Source organism: Pelecanus crispus, unplaced genomic scaffold (assembly GCF_030463565.1).
Source record: "Pelecanus crispus isolate bPelCri1 unplaced genomic scaffold, bPelCri1.pri SCAFFOLD_192, whole genome shotgun sequence".
In the NCBI taxonomy this organism is placed as follows: domain Eukaryota; kingdom Metazoa; phylum Chordata; class Aves; order Pelecaniformes; family Pelecanidae; genus Pelecanus; species Pelecanus crispus.
In genome coordinates, this window is record NW_027461287.1 from 18,750 (window position 1) to 44,519 (window position 25,770).

The 25,770-nt window shown below is 56.6% G+C and overlaps 1 gene segment (V, D, J or C); it reads left to right on the top strand.

Annotated features, from left to right (window-relative positions):
• The first annotated feature begins 14,522 nt into the window (after nt 1-14,522).
• LOC104039106 (Ig gamma-2C chain C region-like) lies at nt 14,523-22,508 on the top strand. The segment is given in 5 exon segments: nt 14,523-14,844; nt 18,402-18,695; nt 20,218-20,556; nt 21,758-22,087; nt 22,174-22,508. Coding segments are annotated over 5 exon segments (1,620 nt in total).
• The last annotated feature ends 3,262 nt before the right edge of the window (nt 22,509-25,770 follow it).

The following is a 25,770-nucleotide window of genomic DNA, read 5'->3' on the forward strand; positions in this document are numbered from 1 at the left end:
CAAGGGGTAGACGGTGGGACCGTGGGCTGAGACTGCCAAAAAGACGAAGCCAAGGTTGGTGGGATTGGGAATTTTTTTTGGGGGGGGGCGTGGACCCCCCTTTCTTGGGCAACCGGTGGCCCCAAAGGTCTCGGCGAGGCGGGGGGGAAGCGACCTCCCCGAAAAAAAGAAAAAAAAAAAAATGATGTGAAAGCGCCGGGGGGAAAAGGTCGCCGCCAGAAGGGGAAGTTCACCAGGCCGAGAGAATTTCCTCCCAGACGGGTTTCTCGCCCCCCAAAAAAACCCGAGGCGTCCCCGCCGCCGCCGCCTCTGACGTCACGGCGCGCCCATATTCCGTGGGGATCACCCCCACCCCGCGCCCCCCATTTCGGTGACGGCTCCGCCGGTGAGTGGCTCGGCAAAGCGGGGGCTTAGGCTCGGGCTTAGGGGTCTCCCCCCCCCACCTCAAATCACTTTTGGGGGTCACCTCTGCTTTTTTTTTGGGGGGGGGGGGGGGGGTGAAAACGCTTTGGGGTGCTGCCGGGAGGGCTCGGGGGGGGCTGCTGGCGCAAGCTAAAAGTTAAGCGGGGCTTAAGCTCGGCTTTGCTGGAAGGAGGCGAGGCTGAGCGTCAAGAGCAAAGCTCGAAGCCCGGCTTTTCTCGACGGGCTTGAAGGCGAGCGTGGCTCGCACGGCTCAGGGGTTTTCTAGAGAAGATTAAGGCTGAGCTTGGCTCGCACGGCTCAAAGCCCGGCTTTTCTCGAGAACATTAAGCCGAGCTTGGCTTGCACGGCTCAAGGATTTTCCTAGAGAAGATTAAGCCGAGCTTGGCTTGCACGGCTCAAGGATTTTCCTAGAGAAGATTAAGCCGAGCTTGGCTTGCACGGCTCAAAGCCAGGCTTTTCTCAAGAAGATTAAGGCTGAGCTTGGCTTGCATGGCTCAAAGCCAGGTTTTCCTAGACGGGCTTGAAGCCGAGCTTGGCTTGCACGGCTCAAGGATTTTCCTAGAGAAAATTAAGCCGAGCTTGGCTCGCATGGCTCAAGGATTTTCCTAGAGAAAATTAAGCTGAGCTTGGCTCACACGGCTCAAGGATTTTCCTAGAGAAAATTAAGCCGAGCTTGGCTCACACGGCTCAAGGATTTTCCTAGAGAAAATTAAGCTGAGCTTGGCTCACACGGCTCAAGGATTTTCCTAGAGAAAATTAAGCTGAGCTTGGCTCGCATGGCTCAAGGATTTTCCTAGAGAAAATTAAGCTGAGCTTGGCTCACACGGCTCAAGGATTTTCCTAGAGAAAATTAAGCCGAGCTTGGCTCGCACGGCTCAAGGATTTTCCTAGAGAAGATTAAGCCGAGCTTGGCTTGCACAGTGCAAAGCCAGGCTTTCCTAGATAGGCTTAAAGCCGAGCATGATTTGCACAGCTCAAGGATTTTCCTGGAGAAGATTAAAGCCAAGCTTGGCTCGCACGGCTCAAAGCCGGGCTTTCCTAGACGGGCTTAACGCTCAGCACCACCTGCACGGCACAAAGCCCGGCTTTTCTCGACAGGCTTGAAGCCAAGCGTGACTTGCACGGCTCAGGGGTTTTCCTAGAGAAGATCAATGCTGAGCTTGGCTCGCACGGCTCAAAGCCCGGCTTTTCTCGAGAAGATTCAGCCAAGCTTGGCCAAGCTTGGCTCGCACGGCTCAAGGCTTTCCTAGAGAAGATTAAGCTGAGCTTGGCTCGCACGGCTCAAGGATTTTCCTAGAGAAAATTAAGCCGAGCTTGGCTCGCACGGCTCAAGGATTTTCCTAGAGAAAATTAAGCTGAGCTTGGCTCGCACGGCTCAAGGCTTTCCTAGAGAAGATTAAGCTGAGCTTGGCTCGCACGGCTCAAAGCCGGGCTTTCCTAGGCAGGCTTAAACTCAGCACCACCTGCACAGCTCAAAGCCGGGCTTTTCTAGAGAAGATTAAGCCAACCTTGGCTTGCTCGGCTCAAGGATTTTCCTAGAGAAAATTAAGGCTGAGCTTGGCTCGCACGGCTCAAAGCCGCACTTTTCTCGACGGGCTTGAAGCCAAGCGTGACCTGCACGGCTCAGGGGTTTTCCTAGAGAAGATTAAAGCCAAGCTTGGCTTGTGTGGCTCAAAGCCGGGCTTTCCTAGATGGGCTTGAGCTGAGCGTGGCTTGCACGGCTCAGGGGGTTTCCTAGAGAAGATTAGGTTGAGCTTGGCTTGCACGGCTCAAAGCCGGGCTTTGCTGGCTAATATCAATGCTGAGCGTGGCTAGCAGGGCTCTAGGCTGGGCTTTGCTGGCTAATATCAATGCTGAGCGTGGCTAGCAGGGCTCTAGGCTGGGCTTTGCTGGCTAATATCGATGCTGAGCATGGCTAGCAGGGCTCTAGGCTGGGCTTTGCTGGCTAATATCGATGCTGAGCATGGCTAGCAGGGCTCTAGGCTGGGCTTTGCTGGCTAATATCGATGCTGAGCGTGGCTAGCAGGGCTCTAGGCTGGGCTTTGCTGGCTAATATCGATGCTGAGCGTGGCTAGCACGGCTCTAGGCTGGGCTTTGCTGGCTAATATCGATGCTGAGCATGGCTAGCAGGGCTCTAGGCTGGGCTTTGCTGGCTAATATCGATCCCGCTTGTGGCTAGCAGGGCTCTAGGCTGGGCTTTGCTGGCTAATATCAATGCTGAGCGTGGCTAGCAGGGCTCTAGGCTGGGCTTTGCTGCCTAATATCGATGCTGAGCATGGCTAGCACGGCTCTAGGCTGGGCTTTGCTGGCTAATATCGATGCTGAGCGTGGCTAGCAGGGCTCTAGGCTGGGCTTTGCTGGCTAATATCGATGCTGAGCATGGCTAGCACGGCTCTAGGCTGGGCTTTGCTGGCTAATATCGATCCCGCTTGTGGCTAGCAGGGCTCTAGGCTGGGCTTTGCTGGCTAATATCAATGCTGAGCGTGGCTAGCAGGGCTCTAGGCTGGGCTTTGCTGGCTAATATCGATGCTGAGCGTGGCTAGCACGGCTCTAGGCTGGGCTTTGCTGGCTAATATCGATGCTGAGCATGGCTAGCAGGGCTCTAGGCTGGGCTTTGCTGGCTAATATCGATCCCGCTTGTGGCTAGCAGGGCTCTAGGCTGTGCTTTGCTGGCTAATATCGATGCTGAGCGTGGCTAGCAGGGCTCTAGGCTGGGCTTTGCTGGCTAATATCGATGCTGAGCGTGGCTAGCAGGGCTCTAGGCTGGGCTTTGCTGGCTAATATCAATGCTGAGCGTGGCTAGCAGGGCTCTAGGCTGGGCTTTGCTGGCTAATATCGATGCTGAGCATGGCTAGCAGGGCTCTAGGCTGGGCTTTGCTGGCTAATATCGATGCTGAGCATGGCTAGCAGGGCTCTAGGCTGGGCTTTGCTGGCTAATATCGATGCTGAGCGTGGCTAGCAGGGCTCTAGGCTGGGCTTTGCTGGCTAATATCGATGCTGAGCGTGGCTAGCACGGCTCTAGGCTGGGCTTTGCTGGCTAATATCGATGCTGAGCATGGCTAGCAGGGCTCTAGGCTGGGCTTTGCTGGCTAATATCGATCCCGCTTGTGGCTAGCAGGGCTCTAGGCTGGGCTTTGCTGGCTAATATCAATGCTGAGCGTGGCTAGCAGGGCTCTAGGCTGGGCTTTGCTGCCTAATATCGATGCTGAGCATGGCTAGCACGGCTCTAGGCTGGGCTTTGCTGGCTAATATCGATGCTGAGCGTGGCTAGCAGGGCTCTAGGCTGGGCTTTGCTGGCTAATATCGATGCTGAGCATGGCTAGCACGGCTCTAGGCTGGGCTTTGCTGGCTAATATCGATCCCGCTTGTGGCTAGCAGGGCTCTAGGCTGGGCTTTGCTGGCTAATATCAATGCTGAGCGTGGCTAGCAGGGCTCTAGGCTGGGCTTTGCTGGCTAATATCGATGCTGAGCGTGGCTAGCACGGCTCTAGGCTGGGCTTTGCTGGCTAATATCGATGCTGAGCATGGCTAGCAGGGCTCTAGGCTGGGCTTTGCTGGCTAATATCGATCCCGCTTGTGGCTAGCAGGGCTCTAGGCTGTGCTTTGCTGGCTAATATCGATGCTGAGCGTGGCTAGCAGGGCTCTAGGCTGGGCTTTGCTGGCTAATATCGATGCTGAGCGTGGCTAGCAGGGCTCTAGGCTGGGCTTTGCTGGCTAATATCGATGCTGAGCGTGGCTAGCAGGGCTCTAGGCTGGGCTTTGCTGGCTAATATCGATGCTGAGCGTGGCTAGCAGGGCTCTAGGCTGTGCTTTGCTGGCTAATATCGATGCTGAGCGTGGCTAGCAGGGCTCTAGGCTGTGCTTTGCTGGCTAATATCAATGCTGAGCGTGGCTAGCAGGGCTCTAGGCTGAGTTTTGCTGGCTAATATCGATGCTGAGCGTGGCTAGCACGGCTCTAGGCTGGGCTTTGCTGGCTAATATCAATCCCGCTTGTGGCTAGCAGGGCTCTAGGCTGGGCTTTGCTGGCTAATATCGATGCTGAGCGTGGCTAGCAGGGCTCTAGGCTGTGCTTTGCTGGCTAATATCGATGCTGAGCATGGCTAGCACAGCTCTAGGCTGGGCTTTGCTGGCTAATATCGATCCCGCTTGTGGCTAGCAGGGCTCTAGGCTGTGCTTTGCTGGCTAATATCAATGCTGAGCATGGCTAGCAGGGCTCTAGGCTGGGCTTTGCTGGCTAATATCGATCCCGCTTGTGGCTAGCAGGGCTCTAGGCTGGGCTTTGCTGGCTAATATCAATGCTGAGCATGGCTAGCAGGGCTCTAGGCTGGGCTTTGCTGGCTAATATCGATGCTGAGCGTGGCTAGCAGGGCTCTAGGCTGGTCTTTGCTGGCTAATATCGATGCTGAGCATGGCTAGCAGGGCTCTAGGCTGGGCTTTGCTGGCTAATATCGATGCTGAGCGTGGCTAGCAGGGCTCTAGGCTGGGCTTTGCTGGCTAATATCGATGCTGAGCGTGGCTAGCAGGGCTCTAGGCTGGGCTTTGCTGGCTAATATCGATGCTGAGCGTGGCTAGCAGGGCTCTAGGCTGGGCTTTGCTGGCTAATATCGATGCTGAGCGTGGCTAGCAGGGCTCTAGGCTGGGCTTTGCTGCCTAATATCGATGCTGAGCATGGCTAGCAGGGCTCTAGGCTGGGCTTTGCTGGCTAATACCGATGCTGAGCATGGCTAGCAGGGCTCTAGGCTGGGCTTTGCTGGCTAATATCGATGCTGAGCGTGGCTAGCAGGGCTCTAGGCTGTGCTTTGCTGGCTAATATCGATGCTGAGCGTGGCTAGCAGGGCTCTAGGCTGGGCTTTGCTGGCTAATATCGATGCTGAGCGTGGCTAGCAGGGCTCTAGGCTGGGCTTTGCTGGCTAATATCGATGCTGAGCGTGGCTAGCAGGGCTCTAGGCTGTGCTTTGCTGGCTAATATCGATGCTGAGCATGGCTAGCACGGCTCTAGGCTGGGCTTTGCTGGCTAATATCGATGCTGAGCGTGGCTAGCAGGGCTCTAGGCTGTGCTTTGCTGGCTAATATCGATGCTGAGCGTGGCTAGCAGGGCTCTAGGCTGGGCTTTGCTGGCTAATATCGATGCTGAGCGTGGCTAGCAGGGCTCTAGGCTGGGCTTTGCTGGCTAATATCGATGCTGAGCGTGGCTAGCAGGGCTCTAGGCTGTGCTTTGCTGGCTAATATCGATGCTGAGCATGGCTAGCAGGGCTCTAGGCTGGGCTTTGCTGGCTAATATCGATGCTGAGCGTGGCTAGCAGGGCTCTAGGCTGGGCTTTGCTGGCTAATACCGATGCTGAGCGTGGCTAGCAGGGCTCTAGGCTGTGCTTTGCTGGCTAATATCGATGCTGAGCGTGGCTAGCAGGGCTCTAGGCTGGGCTTTGCTGGCTAATATCGATGCTGAGCATGGCTAGCAGGGCTCTAGGCTGGGCTTTGCTGGCTAATATCGATCCTGCTTGTGGCTAGCACAGCCCAGGGATGTGGGGCAGGGCCCTTCTTTTGCTTCCCGGATCCCTGTAATCCCCGGATCCTGGTTGGGATCCCCCGATCCCCATCTGGATCCCCTTGATGCCGACCCATTCATCCCAATCCCAGTTGAGATCCTTTCAGTCCTGACCTGGATCCTCCCCATCCGGATCCCCCTCATCCCAATCCCATTCATCCCCATCCCGATTGGGATCCCCGCAATCTTCCTCCCAATCCCCCGCGATCCCGATCCCAATGGGGTCTTTGGCGCCCAGATTCCTGCAAGCCCCCCAATCCCCATTGGGATCCCCCCAATCCTGATCCCAATCCCCCCAATCCCAAGGGGATGTTTTATTCCCTGGATCCCTGCAATCCCCCCCATTCCGGTCAGCGTCCCCCTGATCCCCATCCCAATCCCGATCCCAACAGGATCTTTTGCTCCCCAGATCCCTGCAATCCCCCCCAGTCCCGATCCCAATCCCCCTGATCCCGATCCCATTCATCCCGATCCCAGGTGGGATCCCCCTGATCCCGATCCCAATCCCAACGGGGTCTTTTGCTCCCCAGATCCCTGCAATCCCCCCCGTCCTGATCCCAATCCCCCCAATCCCGGTTGGGCTCCCCCCAATCCCAATCCCATTCCCCCGATCCCGATCCCAGTCTCCCCGATCCCAGTTGGGATCTCCCCAATCCCAAGGCCCCTGATCCCGATCCCAATCCCCCCAATCCCGGTTGGGCTCCCCCCAGTCCCAATCCCATTCCCCTGATCCCGATCCCAGTCCCCCCGATCCCGGTTGGGATCTCCCCAATCCCAAGGCCCCTGATCCCGATCCCAATCTCTCTGAGCCCGGTTGGGATCCCCCCGATCCCAATCCCCCTGATCCTGGTTGGGCTCCCCGCCCAATCCTGATCCCAATCCCAATTCGCCCAATCCTGGTTGAATTCCCCCAAATCCCACTCCCAATCCCCCCAATCCCGCTCCCAATTCCCCCGATCCCGCTCCCAATCCCCCCAATCCCACTCCCAATTCCCCCGATCCCGCTCCCAATTCCCCCGATCCCGGTTGGGATCTCCCCAATCCCAAGCCCCCTCATCCCGATCCCAATCCCTCTCAGCCCATTTGGGATCCCCCCGATCCCAATCCCCCTGATCCCGGTTGGGATCTCCCCAATCCCAATCCCCCTGATCCCGGATGGGCTCCCCCCCCAGTCCCGATCCCAATCCCCCCAATCCCAGTTGGGATTTCCCCAATCCCAAGACCTCTGATCCCGATCCCAATCCCCCTGATCCTGGTTGGGATCCTCCCGATCCCAATCCCCCTGATCCCGGTTGAGCTCCCCGCCCAATCCCGATCCCAATCTGGCTGATCCCCATCCCAATCCCCCAATCCTGGTTGGGATCCCCCCAGTCCCACTCCCAATCCCTCTGATCCCGGTTGTGCTCCTCCCAGTCCCAATCCCGGTTGGGATCCCCCCCCCCCAATCCTGATCCCAATCCCTCGATCCTGACCCGGATCCCCCTCATCCCGCTCCCAATCCCCCCAATCCCGGTTGGAATCCCCCCACTCCCGCTCCCAATCCCCCCAGTCCCGGTTGGAATCCCCCCAATCCCGCTCCAAATCCCCTGATCCCAGTTGGAATCCCCCCGCTCCTGCTCCCAATCCCCCAATCCCGGTTGGAATCCCCCGATCCCACTCTGGATCCCCCAATCCCATTCCCAATCCCCCCGATCCCGCTCCCAATCCCCCCAATCCCGCTCCCAATCCCCCCAATCCTGATCCCAATCCCCCCGATCCTGGTTGGAATCCCCTGATCCCGCTCCCAATCCCCCCAATCCCCATTCCAATCCCCCTGATCCCGCTCCGGATCCCCTGATCCTGCTCCCAATCCCCCCAATCCCGCTTCGGATCCCCCAATCCTGCTCCCAATCCCCCCGATCCTGATCCCAATCCCCCTGATCCTGGTTGGAATCCCCTGATCCCGCTCCCAATCCCCCCAATCCCCATTCCAATCCCCCTGATCCCGCTCCGGATCCCCTGATCCCGCTCCCAATCCCCCCAATCCCGCTCCCAATCCCCCAATCCCGATTCCAATCCCCCTGATCCCGCTCCGGATCCCCTGATCCTGCTCCAAATCCCCCCAATCCCACTCTGGATCCCCCTATCCCGCTCCGGATCCCCCAATCCCAATCCCAATCCCCCCGATCCCAGTTGGATTCCCCCCAATCCCGCTCCGGATCCCCCGCTCCCACTCCTGATCCCCCCAATCCCGGTTGGAATCACCCCGATCCTGCTCCCGATCCCCCCAATCCCACTCTGGATCCCCCAATCCCCCCAATCCCGCTCCCAATCCCCCAATCCCGCTCCGGATCCCCCAATCCCACTCCCAATCCCCCCCCATCCCACTCTGGATCCCCCAATCCCCTCCAGATCCCCCAATCCCGCTCCCAATCCCGCTCCCAATCCCCCAAACCCGCTCCCGATCCCCCCAATCCCGATTCCAATCCCCCTGATCCTGCTCCCAATCCCCCCAGTCCCGCTCCAGATCCCCTGATCCCGCTCCCAAACCCCCCAATCCCGCTCCTAATCTCCCCAATCCCAATCCCAATCCCAATCCCCGCGATGCCAGTTGGATTCCCCCCACTCCCGCTCCTGATCCCAGCTGGAATTCCCCAATCCCAATCCCGATCCCGCTCCCAATCCCAATCCCGATCCCAATCCCGATCCCGATCCCGATCCCGATCCCAATATCGATCCCGATCCCAATCCCAATCCCGATCCCAATATCGATCCCGATCCCAATCCCAATCCCGATCCCGATCCCAATCCCAATCCCGATCCTGATCCCGATCCCAATCCCAATCCTGATCCCGATCCCAATCCCGATCCCAATATCGATCCCGATCCCAATCCCAATCCCAATCCCGATCCCGATCCCAATCCCGATCCTGATCCCGATCCCAATATCGATCCCGATCCCGATCCCAATCCCAATCCCAATCCCGATCCCGATCCCAATCCCGATCCCGATCCCAATCCCAATCCCAATCCCGATCCTGATCCCGATCCCAATATCGATCCCGATCCCAATCCCGATCCCGATCCCGATCCCGATCCCAATCCCGATCCCAATCCCAATCCCAATCCCAATCCCGATCCTGATCCCGATCCCAATATCGATCCCGATCCAAATCCCAATCCCGATCCCAATCCCGATCCCAATATCGATCCCGATCCCGATCCCAATCCCGATCCCAATCCCAATCCCAATCCCGATCCTGATCCCGATCCCAATATCGATCCCGATCCAAATCCCGATCCCGATCCCGATCCCAATCCCGATCCCGATCCCAATCCCAATCCCGATCCAATCCCGATACCAATCCCGATCCCGATCCCAATCCCAATCCCGATCCCAATCCCAATCCCAATCCCAATCCCGATCCCAATCCCGATCCTGATCCCGATCCCAATATCGATCCCGATCCCAATCCCGATCCCGATCCCGATCCCAATCCCGATCCCGATCCCAATCCCAATCCCGATCCCGATCCCGATCCCAATCCAATCCCGATCCTGATCCCGATCCCAATATCGATCCCGATCCCAATCCCAATCCCGATCCCAATCCCAATCCAATCCCAATCCCGATCCCAATCCCGATCCCAATCCCAATCCCGATCCCGATCCCAATCCCGATCCCAATCCCAATCCCAATCCCAATCCCAATCCCGATCCTGATCCCGATCCCAATATCGATCCCGATCCCAATCCCAATCCCAATCCCAATCCCAATCCCAATCCCGATCCCAATCCCGATCCCAATCCCAATCCCGATCCCAATCCCAATCCCAATCCCAATCCCGATCCCAATCCCAATCCCAATCCCGATCCCAATCCCAATCCCGATCCCAATCCCAATCCCAAACCAATCCCGATCCCAATCCCAATCCCGATCCCAATCCCGATCCCAATCCCAATCCCAATCCCAATCCCAATCCCGATCCCAATCCCAATCCCAATCCCAATCCTGATCCTGATCCCAATCCCAATCCCAATCCCGATCCCAATCCTGATCCTGATCCCAATCCCAATCCCAATCCCAATCCCAATCCCGATCCCAATCCCAATCCCAATCCCGATCCCGCTCTGGCCCTGGCCCCGGCTGCCCCGGCCGCTCCTGTGGGGGGATCCCGGATGGGGAACGGGATTGGGCGGGGTCCTGGCAGGAATGGATCCATCGGGATTGATCGATTGGGGATTGATCCCATGGGCATTGATCCCATGGCTATTGATCCCAGCGGGTATTGATCCCATGGGCATTGATCCCATGGGTATTGATCCCATGGGTATTGATCCCATCGGGGATTGATCGATTGGGGATTGATCCCATGGGCATTGATCCCATGGGTATTGATCCCATGGGTATTGATCCCATCGGGGATTGATCGATTGGGGATTGATCCCATGGGCATTGATCCCATGGGTATTGATCCCATGGGTATTGATCCCATGGGCATTGATCCCATCGGGGATTGATCGATTGGGGATTGATCCCATGGGTATTGATCCCATGGGTATTGATCCCATGGGCATTGATCCCATCGGGGATTGATCCCATCGGGGATTGATCGATTGGGGATTGATCCCATGGGTATTGATCCCATGGGTATTGATCCCAGCGGGTATTGATCCCATCGGGGATTGATCCCATCGGGATTGATCCCATCGGGGATTGATCGATTGGGGATTGATCCCATGGGTATTGATCCCATGGGCATTGATCCCATCAGGTATTGATCCCATGGGCATTGATCCCATCGGGGATTGATCCCATGGGTATTGATCCCATCGGGTATTGATCCCATGGGTATTGATCCCATCGGGTATTGATCCCATCAGGTATTGATCCCATGGGTATTGATCCCAGCATGTATTGATCCCATGGGTATTGATCCCATGGGCATTGATCCCATCAGGTATTGATCCCATGGGTATTGATCTCAGCGGGTATTGATCCCATGGGTATTGATCCCATCGGGGAATGATCGATCGGGGATTGATCCCAGCGGGTGTTGATCCCAGCGTGTATTGATCCAATCGGGTATTGATCCCATGGGTATTGATCCCAGCGGGTATTGATCCCATGGGTATTGATCCCATGGGCATTGATCCCATGGGTATTGATCCCAGCGGGTATTGATCCCATGGGTATTGATCCCATGGGCATTGATCCCATGGGTATTGATCCCAGCGGGTATTGATCCCATGGGCATTGATCCCATGGGCATTGATCCCATGGGTATTGATCACAGCGGTTGTTGATCCCAGCGTGTATTGATCCCATCGGGTATTGATCCCATGGGTATTGATCCCATCAGGCATTGATCCCTGCAGGTATTGATCCCAGCAGGTATTAATCCCATGGGTATTGATGCCATGAGGTATTGATCCCATCGGGCATTGATCCCAGCGGGTATTGATCCCATGGGTATTGATCCCATCAGGTATAGATCCCATCGGGCATTGATCCCATCAGGTATTGATCCCATGGGTATTGATCCCAGCAGGTATTTATCCCAGCGGGTATTGATCCCATGGGTATTGATCCCAGCAGGTATTGATCCCATCGGGCATTGATCCCATGGGCATTGATCCCAGTGGGTAGTGATCCCATCAGGTATTGATCCCATCGGGTATTGATCCCATGGGTATTGATCCCAGCAGGTATTGATCCCATGGGTACTGATCCCTGCAGGTATTGATCCCATGGGCATTCATCCCATCAGGTATTGATCCCATCAGGTATTTATCCCAGCAGGTATTGATCCCATGGGTATTGATCCCATGGGTATTGATCCCATCGGGTATTGATCCCATCAGGTATTGATCCCATGGGTATTGATCCCAGCATGTATTGATCCCATGGGTATTGATCCCATGGGTATTGATCCCATCAGGTATTGATCCCATCGGGTATTGATCCCATGGGTATTGATCCCATGGGTATTGATCCCTGCAGGTATTGATCCCATCGGGTATTGATCCATCGGGTATTGATCCCATGGGTATTGATCTCAGCGGGTATTGATCCCATCAGGTATTGATCCCAGCGGGTGTTGATCCCAGCGTGTATTGATCCAATCGGGTATTGATCCCATGGGTATTGATCCCAGCGGGTATTGATCCCATCAGGTATTGATCCCAGTGGGTATTGGTCCCATGGGTATTGATCCGGTAAGTTCTCAATCCGATCAGTTATCAGTTTGGTCAGTCGTCAATCCGTTCGGTTATCAATCCTATTGGTTATTAATCCAATCGGTTATCGATCCGTTTGGTTCTTAGTCTGATCAGTTCTCAATCCAATCGGTTATCAATCCAATCAGTTATCAATTCAACTGGTTTCAATGTGATCGGTTCTCAATCTGATCAGTTATCAATTTGGTCAGTCATCAATCTGATCGGTTATCGATCCGATCAGTTATTGATTCAATCTGTTCTCAATCCGATCGGTTATCAATTTGGTCAGTCATTGATCCAATTGGTTATCAATCCAATCGGTTATCGATCCAATCAGTTATCGATTCAATTGGTTTCAATCTGATTGGTTATTGATCCGATTGGTTATCGATCCATTTGGTTCTTAGTCCGATCATTTCTCAATCTGATTGGTTATCGATTTGGTCAGTCATTGATCCGATCAGTTATTGATCCGATCGGTTCTCAATCCAATCAGTTATCAATTTGGTCAGTCATTGATCCGATCGGTTATCGATCCAATCGGTTATCGATCTGATCAGTTATCGATTCGATTGGTTTCAATCCGATCGGTTCTCAGTCCGATCAGTTATCAATTCAGTCAGTTATCGATCCTATCTGTTATCGATCCTATCAGTTATTGATCCTATCATTATCGATCCTATCAGTTCTCAACCCTATCAGTTATTGATCCTATGGGTTATCGATCCTATCGGTTATCGATCCCATTGGTTATCGATCCTATCAGTTATCAACCCTATAATTATTGATCCTATCAGTTATCGATCCTATCATTATCGATCCTATTGGTTATCAATCCTATCAGTTATTGATCCTATCATTATCGATCCTATCAGTTCTCAGCCCTATCACTTATTGATCCTATGGGTTATCCATCCCATCGGTTATCGATCCCATCGGTTACCAATCCCATTCCTTATTGATCCTCTCGCTTTTTGACCTGGCCCGTTACTGATCCTATCAGTTATCGGCCGTATTGATCCACGATCCTATCGCTTCTTGATTATTGATCCCCAATCCTATCGCTCATTGATTATCGATCCTTGATCCTATCGCTCCTTGATTATCGATCCGCGATCCTATTGTTTCTTGATTATCAGTCCTCGATCCTGTTGCTTATTGATTATCGATCCTATCACTCATTGATTATCGATCCTCAATCCCATCACTCCTTGACTCTTGATCCTATCACTCCTTGATTATTGATCCTCAATCCTATCGCTCATTGATTATCGATCCACGATCCTATCACTTCTTGATTATTGATCCTTGATCCTATCGCTTATTGATTATCAATCTTATTGCTCCTTGATTATTGATCCCCAATCCTATCGCTCATTGATTATTGATCCACGATCCCATCGCTCATTGATTATCAATCCTCAATCCTATCACTTCTTTATTATCGCTCCTATCGTTTATTGATAATCGATCCTCGATCCTATTGCTCCTTGATTATCGATCCTCGATCCTATTGCTCCTTGATTATTGATCCTCGATCCTATCCCTCATTGATTATCAATCCTCGATCCTATCACTCCTTGATTATCGATCCACGATCCTATCGCTCATTGATTATCGATCCTCAATCCTATCACTTCTTTATTATCGCTCCTATCGCTTATTGATAATTGATCCTTGATCCTATCCCTCATTGATAATTGATCCTTGATCCTATCCCTCATTGATTATCGACCCTTGATCCTATCCCTCATTGATTATCGATCCTTGATCCTATCCCTCATTGATTATCGATCTTCAGTCCTATTGCTCCTTGATTATTGATCCTTGATCCTATCCCTCATTGATTATCAATCCTCGATCCTATCGCTTCTTGATTATTGATCCTCGATCTTATCGCTTATTAGCGATCCTCTCGCTCCTTGATTATTGATCACCCTCTTACCCACCCCCTAACGAAGGCTGGGGGGGGGGCGGGGCCAGGCCAGCCAGCTCTCAGCCGGGGCCAGAAACGGCGATTTTGGGGCCTGCCCTGCCCCCCTCCCGCACTTTCAGCAGAAATTCGCCCAAATTTGGGGAAGCGCGGGGGAGGTGACGCTCGGCCGCCTTTTTTCCACCCGGGGGTGGACCTTGACGGTTCGGTTGGTTTTGGTTTTCGTTGGTTTTGGGGTTTTTTTTAGTTAATTAATGGTTATTTCAGGGGTTTACACTTGGTTTTTTTGGTTTTTTCCAGACCAGGCTGGGCTGAGGGTGAAGCTCGGTGGCCAAAAATCGCCGGCGCGCACCCAAAACTGACCTGAACGGACCCAAAAAAAAGACCTTCAGACTCAAGCCTGGACCCAAAAAACTCCGTGATGGAGCCAGAACGTCGTGATGGAGCCAAAAATCTCCATTATGGACCCAAAAAATCATCATTATGGACCCAAAAGTCATCATTATGGACCCAAAAATCTCCGTTCTGGACCCAGAACTTCATTATTGACCCAAAACTCTTCATTATGGACCCGAAACTCTGCGTTATGGAGCCAGAACTTCATTACGGACCCAAAAATGGTCATTATGGACCCAAAAAATCTTCGTTATGGACCCAGAACTTCATTATTGACCCAAAAATGGTCATTATGGACCCAAAAATCTCCATTCTGGACCCAGAACTTCGTTATGGACCCAAAAATGGTCATTAGGGACCCAAAAATCTGCATTATGGACCCAGAACTTCATTACGGACCCAAAAATGATCATTCTGGACCCAAAAATCTCCATTATGGACTCAGAACTTCGTTATGACCCAAAAATCTCCATTATGGACCCAAAAATCTGCATTATGGACCCAGAACTTTGTTATGACCCAAAAATCATCGTTCTGGACCCAAAAATCTCCATTATGGGCCCAGAACTTTGTTATGGACCCAAAAATCTCCATTATGGACCCAGAACTTCATTATGGACCCAAAAATGGTCATTATGGACCCAAAAATCTGCATTATGGACCCAGAACTTTGTTATGGACCCAAAAATCATCATTCTGGATCCAAAAATCTCCATTACGGACCCAAAAAAAAAATTCCGGTAAGGCCCCAAAAATAGCTTTTATGGCCCCAAAGCCAGCGTCATGGATCGAGGGCTTCCAAAATGGCCCCAAAACGGCCGGGAAGGCTCCAAAATCGCCAGGAAGGACCCAAAACCTCCGTGATTGAGCCCAAAATGCCAGCGGGTCCAAGGTGGCCCCAAAAATCGCTCATTTGGACCCAAAATTCCAGCAGGAGCCATGAAGGAGCCCCAAAATCTCCGGTAACGGCCCCAAAAAATTCCAAAATGGCGCCAAGGCCTTGGGTGCTGGGGTGAAAAATGCCAGAAATGAGGCCAAAATTCCCAAAATGGGGGGGGGGAGGGATGTGTGGGGCTGGGGGGAGCTGTGGGGCAGGGGGAGCTGTGGGGCAGGGGGAGCTGTGGGTCCAGGAGAGCTGTGGGGCAGGGGTAGCTGTGGGGCAGGGGGAGCTGTGGGTCCAGGAGAGCTGTGGGGCAGGGGTAGCTGTGGGGCAGGGGGAGCTGTGGGGCAGGGGGAGCTGTGGGTGCAGGATAGCTGTGGGGCAGGGGTAGCTGTGGGGCAGGGGTAGCTGTGGGGCAGGGTTAGCTGTGGATCCAGGAGAGCTGTGGGGCAGGGGTAGCTGTGGGTGCAGGAGAGCTGTGGGGCAGGGATAGCTGTGGGGCAGGGATAGCTGTGGATCCAGGAGAGCTGTGGGTCCAGGAGAGCTGTGGGGCAGGGATAGCTGTGGGGCAGGGATAGCTGTGGGTCCAGGATAGCTGTGGGGCAGGGGTAGCTGTGGGGCAGGGATAGCTGTGGGGCAGGGGTAGCTGTGGGGCAGGGGTAGCTGTGGGTGCAGGAGAGCTGTGGGTCCAGGATAGCTGTGGGGCAGGGATAGCTGTGGGGCAGGGATAGCTGTGGGTCCAGGAGAGCTGTGGGGCAGGGGTAGCTGTGGGGCAGGGATAGCTGTGGGGCAGGGGTAGCTGTGGGGCAGGGATAGCTGTGGGGCAGGGATAGCTGTGGGGCAGGGGTAGCTGTGGGTGCAGGAGAGCTGTGGGTGCAGGAGAGCTGTGGGGCAGGGGTAGCTGTGGGTGCAGGAGAGCTGTGGGGCAGGGATAGCTGTGGGTCCAGGATAGCTGTGGGTGCAGGATAGCTGTGGGGCAGGGTTAGCTGTGGGTGCAGGAGAGCTGTGGGGCAGGGGTAGCTGTGGGGCAGGGGTAGCTGTGGGTGCAGGAGAGCTGTGGGTGCAGGAGAGCTGTGGGGCAGGGATAGCTGTGGGGCAGGGGTAGCTGTGGGTGCAGAATAGCTGTGGGGCAGGGGTAGCTGTGGGTGCAGGAGAGCTGTGGGGCAGTGATAGCTGTGGGGCAGGGGTAGCTGTGGGTCCAGGAGAGCTGTGGGTCGGGGGTAGCTGTGGGGCAGGGGTAGCTGTGGGTCCAGGAGAGCTGTGGGGCAGGGGGAGCTGTGGGTCCAGGATAGCTGTGGGTGCAGGAGAGCTGTGGGGCAGGGGTAGCTGTGGGTCCAGGATAGCTGTGGGTCCAGGAGAGCTGTGGGGCAGGGGTAGCTGTGGGGCAGGGATAGCTGTGGGTCGGGGGTAGCTATGGGGCAGGGGTAGCTGTGGGTCCAGGATAGCTGTGGGTGCAGGATAGCTGTGGGGCAGGGGTAGCTGTGGGGCAGGGGTAGCTGTGGGTCCAGGAGAGCTGTGGGGCAGGGGTAGCTGTGGGGCAGACATAGCTGTGGGTGCAGGAGAGCTGTGGGTGCAGGAGAGCTGTGGGTCCAGGAGAGCTGTGGGGCAGGGGTAGCTGTGGGGCAGGGATAGCTGTGGGGCAGGGTTAGCTGTGGGTGCAGGAGAGCTGTGGGGCAGGGGTAGCTGTGGGGCAGGGGTAGCTGTGGGTCCAGGAGAGCTGTGGGGCAGGGGTAGCTGTGGGGCAGGGGTAGCTGTGGGTCCAGGAGAGCTGTGGGGCAGAGGTAGCTGTGGGGCAGGGGTAGCTGTGGGTGCAGGAGAGCTGTGGGGCAGGGGTAGCTGTGGGTGCAGGAGAGCTGTGGGGCAGGGATAGCTGTGGGGCAGGGGTAGCTGTGGGGCAGGGATAGCTGTGGGGCAGGGGTAGCTGTGGGGCAGGGGTAGCTGTGGGTCGGGGGTAGCTGTGGGGCAGGGAAAGCTGTAGAGCACGGATAGCTGTGGAGCCACCATAGCTGTGGGTCGGGGATAGCTGTGGGGCACGGTTAGCTGTGGGGCGGGCATAGCCATGGGTCAGGGCTATCAGTGGGGCAGGAACATCCTTGGTTGTGGGGACATCTGTGGGGCTAGAACTCTCTGTGGGTCAGGGCCAGCTGTGGGGCTGGAGATCCGTGTTGAGCTGCTGCCTCATCACTCTCCCCTCCCCCATCCTATGGGGCAGGATCCCTCCTCAATCCTATGGGGCAGGAGTTTCTGCCTGCATGCTATGGGGCAGGAGTTCCTGCCACCACGCTATGGGGCAGGAATCCCTCCTCAGTCCTATGGGGCAGGAATCCCTCCTCAATCCCCTGGGGCAGGACTTCCCGCTGCCACGCTATGGGGCAGGAATCCTTCCTCAGTCCCCTGGGGCACAACTTCCCGCCTCCACTCTATGGGGCAGAACTTCCTGCTGCCATGCTATGGGGCAGGAACCCCTCCTCAGTCCTATGGGGCAGGACTTCCCGCCACCATGCTATGGGGCAGGAATCCTTCCTCAATCCCCTGGGGCAGGACTTCCCACCTCCACGCTATGGGGCAGGAATCCCTCCTCAGTCCTATGGGGCAGGACTTCCCGCCACCACGCTATGGGGCAGGAATCCTTCCTCAGTCCCCCGGGGCAGGACTTCCCACCTCCACGCTATGGGGCAGGAACCCCTCCTCAGTCCTATGGGGCAGGAATCCCTCCTCAGTCCTATGGGGCAGGACTTCCCACCTCCACGCTATGGGGCAGGAATCCTTCCTCAATCCCCTGGGGCAGGACTTCCCGCTGCCACGCTATGGGGCAGAACTTCCCTCTGCCACGCTATGGGGCAGAACTTCCCGCCGCCACGCTATGGGGCAGGACTTCCCGCCTCCCCTCTACGGCGCCACCCGCCCCCGCCTTCCTCACCCCCCCCCAGCCCCTTCCTATGGGGCGGAACCCCCCCTTCCTCGCTGGGCCGAGCCCCGCCCCGCGCCGTGGGGCGGGCCTGACCCCCACGTTCTTCCCCACAGTTGCCTCGTCGCCCCCCACCCTCTTCCCCCTCAGCACTTGCTGTGGGGCGGGCGCCGGCCCCGTGACCTTGCTTTGCCTGGCGAGCGGTTACTTCCCCGAACCCGTCACCGTCACCTGGGACCACGGCGGCGCCGGCGGCGCCGTCGTCTCTGCCCCCGCCGTCCGCGATCCCGCCACCGGATTTTACCGCCTCGGCAGCGGCCTGCGCCTGCCGGCCGGCACCCACCGCGCCGCCTACACCTGCACCGTCAGCCACCCCGCCACCGGCAGCACGCGCGCCAAGGAGGTGCCAGGTACGGGGCGGGGGCAGAAGGTGCTGGAAAGGGTGAGGGCGCAGACCCCTAAGTTATGCAAATGAGGCGGGAGGGTCCTCAAGAGCCATTGGAGCGTGGAAGCTCCTCCCCGATCTCCATGAGTCGTGGGATGGAGGCGGGAGGTCCCTCAAGACCCACTCGACCATGGAAGGTCCTCCCTGATCTCCATGGTTCATGCAAATGAGGTGGGAGGGTCCTCCCCTATCTCCATGGCTCATGCAAATGAGGTGGGAGGGTCCTCAAGAGCCATTGGAGCGTGGAAGCTCCTCCCCGATCTCCATGAGTCATGGGATGGAGGCGGGAGGTTCCTCAAGGCCCACTCGACCATGGAAGGTCCTCCCTGATCTCCATGGTTCATGCAAATGAGGTGGGAGGGTCCTCAAGAGCCATTGGACCATAGAGGGTCCTCCCTGATCTCCATGAGTCATGGGATGGAGGTGGGACCTTCTTGAGACCCATTGGACCATGGAAGGTCCTCCTTGATCTCCATGAGTCATGGGATGGAGGCAGGAGGTCCCTCAAGAACGATTGGAGCATGGCAGGTCCTCCTCCTTCTCCATGACCCATGAAATGGAGGTGGGAGGTCCCCCAGGACCTTCTAGACCACGGCAGGTCCCCCCCTCCTTGTCCCCATGACCTGTCCCATGGGGTGGAAGGTCCTCCAAGACCTTCTAGACCACGGCAGGTCCTCCCTCATCTCCATGACCCATGAAATGGAGGCAGGAGGTCCTCCAGGACCTTCTAGACCACGGCAGGTCCCCCCCTCCTTGTCCCCATGACCTGTCCCATGGGGTGGAAGGTCCTCCAAGACCTTCTAGACCACGGCAGGTCCTCCCTCATCTCCATGACCCATGAAATGGAGGCAGGAGGTCCTCCAGGACCTTCTAGACCATGGAAGGTCCCCCCCTCCTTGTCCCCATGACCCATCCCATGGGGTGGGAGGTCCCTCAAGACCCATTAGACCATGGAAGGTCCTCCCAGATCTCCATAACTCATGAAATGGAGGCGGGAGGTCCCTCAAGACCTTCTAGAACATGGAAGGTCCCCCCCTCCTTGTGCCCATGACCCGTCCCATGAGGCGGGAGGTCCTCCAAGACCTTCTAGACCATGGCAGGTCCTCCCTCATCTCCATGACCCATGAAATGGAGGCGGGAGGTCCCCCAGGACCTTCTAGACCATGGCAGGTCCTCCTATATCTCCATGACCCATGAAATGGAGGCAGGAGGTCCTCCAGGACCTTCTAGACCATGGAAGATCCCCCCCTCCTTGTCCCCATGACCCATCCCATGGGGTGGGAGGTCCCTCAAGACCCATTAGACCATGGAAGGTCCTCCCAGATCTCCATAACTCATGAAATGGAGGTGGGAGGTCCTCCAGGACCTTCTAGACCATGGAAGGTCCCCCCCTCCTTGTCCCCATGACCCGCCCCATGGGGTGGGAGGTCCTCCAAGCCCCCTTGGAGCGCAGCAGGTCCCCCTTCACCCTTCTCCCCGCCCCGCAGTGTGCCGGGTGACGCAGCCACCTGTGGCTCCGGAGGTCGAGGTCCTCTACGCCTCCTCCTGCTCCCACAACATGGGTGACGACTCCGTCGAGCTCCTCTGCCTCATCTCCGGCTTCTTCCCACCCGTCGTGGAGGTGGACTGGCTGGTGGACGGCATCTCGGGGCTGCTGGTCTCCAGCGCCACGTTGCCGCAGCGGGACGCCGGGAGCGCCACCTACTCGGCCACCAGCAGGACCAATGCCAGCCGCTCGGAGTGGTTGGATGGGAAGACCTTCACCTGCCAGGTCAGACATCCCGCCTCCGGCACCACCGTCCAGGACCACGTCCGCTTATGTACAGGTGAGGACACGGGCGCGGCGCGGGGGCAGGAGGTGCCAGCGCTGGAGAAGGTTGGGTGAGCCGGAAGGGCGCCGGCAGAAGAAGACGTTGGAGTCATCATGGTGGGGACCATGAATGGAGAAGGTTGGGTGACCATGATGGGTGTCACCAATGGAGAAGGTTGGGTGACCACAATGGTGTCACCAGAGAAGGTTGGGTGACCACGATGGGTGTCACCAATGGAGAAGGTTGGGTGACCATGGTGGGTGTCACCAATGGAGAAGGTTGGGTGACCATGATGGGTGTCACCAATGGAGAAGGTTGGGTGACCATGATGGGTGTCACCAATGGAGAAGGTTGGGTGACCATGATGGGTGCTTTCAATGCAGAAGGTTGCATGACCATGGTGGGTACCACCAATGGAGAAGGTTGGGTGACCATGGTGGGTAGCAGGAATGGAGAAGGTTGGGATGACCATGGTCAGTAGGAGGAATGGAGAAGGTTGGGTGACCATGATGGGTGTCACCAGAGGACAAGGTTTCATGACCATGATGGGTGCCACCAGAGAAGGCTGGGTGACCATGATGGGTGTCACCAATGGAGAAGGTTGGGTGACCATGACGGGTGTCACCAACACAGAAGGTTGGGTGACCATGATGGGTGTCACCAACACAGAAGGTTGGGTGACCATGATGGGTGTCACCAATGGAGAAGGTTGGGTGACCATGATGGGTGTCACCAACACAGAAGGTTGGGTGACCATGATGGGTGTCACCAATGGAGAAGGTTGGGTGACCATGGCGGGTGTCACCAATCGAGAAGGTTGGGTGACCATGGCGGGTGTCACCAGAGGAGAAGGTTGGTGACCATGGTGGGTACCACGATTGGAGAAGGTTGGGTGGCCATGATGGGTGTCACCAGTGGAGAAGGCTGGGTGACCATGATGGGTGCCACCAATGGAGAAGGTTGGGTGGCCATGATGGGTGTCACCAGTGGAGAAGGTTGGTGACCATGATGGGTGCCACCAATGGAGAAGGTTGGGTGGCCATGATGGGTGCAGAACCTTCCATGATGGGTGCAGAACCTTCCATGATGGGTGCCGGACCTGCCAGCAGGCCTCACCCCCACCCTCCCCAGCAGCACCCAAAGCCACCCATGGACAGGAGAACCGGGCCACCACCCCCACCCCCACCCTTCACCCCCCTCCTCACCCCGCCCGCAGGCTCGGAGAAGCTCAGCATCAGCAACATCCTCATCTACGTCCTGCCACCCAACACGGCGGACCTCTACATCTCCCGCACCCCCAAGGTCCGCTGCTTGGTGGTCAACCTGCCCAGCGACTCCGGCTTCCAACTTTCCTGGGTCAAGGAGAAGCCGGGGGTCCTCAACCCGGAATTTCTGGATCTCCGCGAAGAATTTAACGGCACCTACACGGCCACCAGCACCTTGGCCATCTCCACCCAAGACTGGGAAGCCGGCGAACGCTTCACCTGCATGGTCAAGCACGACGACCTCGTGGTGCCCCTCAACAAGAGCATCTCCAGGCGGTCAGGTGAGTGGCTTCTCCTCCACCTCGACCACCACCCAACCTAAAAAAAAAAACCCGTTTGGCTGACGCCGACCCGCTTCTCCTCGCAGGCAAGGTCTCGCCGCCCCTCATCTTCATCCTCCCGCCCCACCCCGACGAGATGTCCCACGCCAAGCTCACCCTCACCTGCCTGGTCCACGCCTTCCAACCCGAGAACATCCAAGTCCAGTGGCTGAAGAACCACGAGAACGTGGCCGAGGAGGCCTACGTCACCACGCCGCCCCTGCGCGACGGTCCCAAGGAGAGCACCTTCTTCGTCTACAGCAAGATGACGGTCCTCAAGAGCAGCTGGCTGAGCGGCGACGTCTACTCCTGCATGGTGGTCCACGAAGGGTTGCCCATGAGGTTCACCCAACGCCAAGCACAGAAGAACCCTGGTAAATAAGAGGGGCAGGCGGTTGGGGGAGGGGTTGGGGTGGGGCCACCCAGCTTCAAGCCCACCCCACCGCTCTGTAGATGACCTCTGTGGCCAAGGATCTTCCAATAAAGCCAAGCGGCCGTCGGTCTCGCACCACCAAGGTCTCCACGGTGTCTTTTGGGGCGAGGACACGGAGGGGGCGACTTGGGGGGCAACCAAGGAGGTGGGGTGGGCCACGAAGATGGAGGAGGGTGGAGATGATGGGTGCAGGGTGGAGAAGGTTCCAGGCTGGAGATGATGGGTGCAGGGTGGAGAAGGTTCCAGGCTGGAGATGATGGGTGCAGGTTGGAGAAGGTTCCAGGTTGGAGATGATGGGTGCAGGTTGGAGATGATGGGTGCAGGGTGGAGAAGGTTCCAGGGTGGAGATGATGGGTGCAGGGTGGAGATGATGGGTGCAGGGTGGAGATGATGGGTGCAGGGTGGAGATGATGGGTGCAGGTTGGAGAAGGTTCCAGGTTGGAGATGATGGGTGCAGGTTGGAGAAGGTTCCAGGTTGGAGATGATGGGTGCAGGGTGGAGAAGGTTCCAGGTTGGAGATGATGGGTGCAGGTTGGAGAAGGTTCCAGGGTGGAGATGATGGGTGCAGGGTGGAGATGATGGGTGCAGGGTGGAGAAGGTTCCAGGTTGGAGATGATGGGTGCAGGGTGGAGAAGGTTCCAGGGTGGAGATGATGGGTGCAGGGTGGAGATGATGGGTGCAGGGTGGAGAAGGTTCCAGGGTGGAGATGATGGGTGCAGGTTGGAGAAGGTTCCAGGGTGGAGATGATGGGTGCAGGTTGGAGATGATGGGTGCAGGGTGGAGAAGGTTCCAGGGTGGAGATGATGGGTGCAGGGTGGAGAAGGTTCCAGGCTGGAGATGATGGGTGCAGGGTGGAGATGATGGGTGCAGGGTGGAGAAGGTTCCAGGGTGGAGATGATGGGTGCAGGTTGGAGAAGGTTCCAGGGTGGAGATGATGGGTGCAGGTTGGAGATGATGGGTGCAGGGTGGAGAAGGTTCCAGGGTGGAGATGATGGGTGCAGGGTGGAGAAGGTTCCAGGCTGGAGATGATGGGTGCAGGGTGGAGAAGGTTCCAGGGTGGAGATGATGGGTGCAGGGTGGAGATGATGGGTGCAGGGTGGAGAAGGTTCCAGGTTGGAGATGATGGGTGCAGGTTGGAGATGATGGGTGCAGGGTGGAGATGGGTGCAGGGTGGAGATGATGGGTGCAGGGTGGAGATGATGGGTGCAGGGTGGAGATGATGGGTGCAGGGTGGAGAAGGTTCCAGGCTGGAGATGATGGGTGCAGGTTGGAGAAGGTTCCTGGTTGGAGATGATGGGTGCAGGTTGGAGAAGGTTCCAGGGTGGAGATGATGGGTGCAGGGTGGAGAAGGTTCCAGGCTGGAGATGATGGGTGCAGGGTGGAGAAGGTTCCAGGGTGGAGATGATGGGTGCAGGGTGGAGAAGGTTCCAGGTTGGAGATGATGGGTGCAGGGTGGAGATGATGGGTGCAGGGTGGAGATGGGTGCAGGTTGGAGAAGGTTCCAGGGTGGAGATGATGGGTGCAGGGTGGAGAAGGTTCCAGGTTGGAGATGATGGGTGCAGGGTGGAGAAGGTTCCAGGCTGGAGATGATGGGTGCAGGGTGGAGAAGGTTCCAGGCTGGAGATGATGGGTGCAGGGTGGAGATGATGGGTGCAGGGTGGAGAAGGTTCCAGGCTGGAGATGATGGGTGCAGGGCGGAGATGGATGGTTGGTTGGTTGGTTGGTTGGTTGGTTGGATGGTTGGATGTGTGGTTGGATGCGTGGTTGGGTGGTTGGGTGGGTGATTGGTTGGGTGATTGGTTGGTTTGATGGACGATTGGTTGGTTGGTAGATGAGTGGTTGGGTGGAAGGGTGGGTGGAAGGGTGGGTGGTTGGATGGGTGGTTGGTTGGGTGGTTGGTTGGTTGGCTGGTTGGTTTGGTGGATGGTTGGATGGGTGGTTGGATGCGTGGTTGGTTGGTTGGGTGGGTGGGTGGGTGGTTGGATGGGTGGTTCGTTGGTTGGATGGTTGGTTGGATGGGTGGTTGGTTGGATGTGTGGTTGGTTGGTTGGATGCATGGTTGGTTGGCTGGTTGGTTTGGTGGATGGTTGGGTGGTTGGGTGGTTGGATGGGTGGTTGGTTGGGTGGTTGGTTGGTTGGCTGGTTGGTTTGGTGGATGGTTGGATGGGTGGTTGGATGCGTGGTTGGTTGGTTGGGTGGGTGGGTGGGTGGGTGGTTGGATGGGTTGTTGGTTGGTTGGATGGGTTGTTGGTTGGTTGGATGGTTGGTTGGATGGGTGGTTGGTTGGATGTGTGGTTGGTTGTTTGGATGCATGGTTGGTTGGCTGGTTGGTTTGGTGGATGGTTGGGTGGTTGGGTGGTTGGATGGTTGGGTGGGTGGGTGGGTGGGTTGGAGGATGGGTAGTTAGGTGGTGGTTGGGTGGTTGGGTGGGTGGTTGGATGGGTGGTTGGCCGGTTGGAAGGATGGTTGGGTGGGTGATTGGTTGGGTGGTTGGGTGATTGGTTGGTTGGATGGTTGGTTGGGTGGGTGGGTGGGTGGGTGGTTGGATGGGTTGGAGGATGGGTAGTTAGGTGGTGGTTGGGTGGTTGGGTGGGTGGTTGGGTGGTTAATCGATTGGTCAGCTGGTTGGGTGGTTGGTTAATCGATTGGTCGGCTGGTTGGTTGGTTGGTTGGTTGGTTGGTTAATCGATTGGTTGGTTGTGTGGTTGGGTTCATGGTTGGGTGGGTGGGTGGGTAATCGGCTGGTTGGCTGGTCAGGCGGTTGGTTAACTGGTTGGGTGGTCGGTTCATGGGTTGGTTGGGTGGTCGGTTCATGGGTTGGTTGGGTGGTCGGTTCATGGGTTGGTTGGGTGGTCGGTTCATGGGTTGGTTGGGTGGTCGGTTCATGGGTTGGTTGGGTGGTTCATGGGTTGGTTGGGTGGTTGGTTCATGGGTTGGTTGGGTGGTTCATGGGTTGGTTGGGTGGTCGGTTCATGGGTTGGTTGGGTGGTCGGTTCATGGGTTGGTTGGGTGGTTGGTTCATGGGTTGGCTGGTTGGTTCATGGGTTGGCTGGTTGGCTGGTTGGGTGGTTGGCTGGGTGGGTGGGTAGGTGGGAGGGTGGGTGGTTACTCGCCTGGTTGGGTGCTTGGGTGCTTGGTTGCATGGTCGGCTGGTTGGTTAATGGGTTGGGCGGGTGGGCGGCTGGTTACTCGGCTGCTTGGCGGGTCGGGT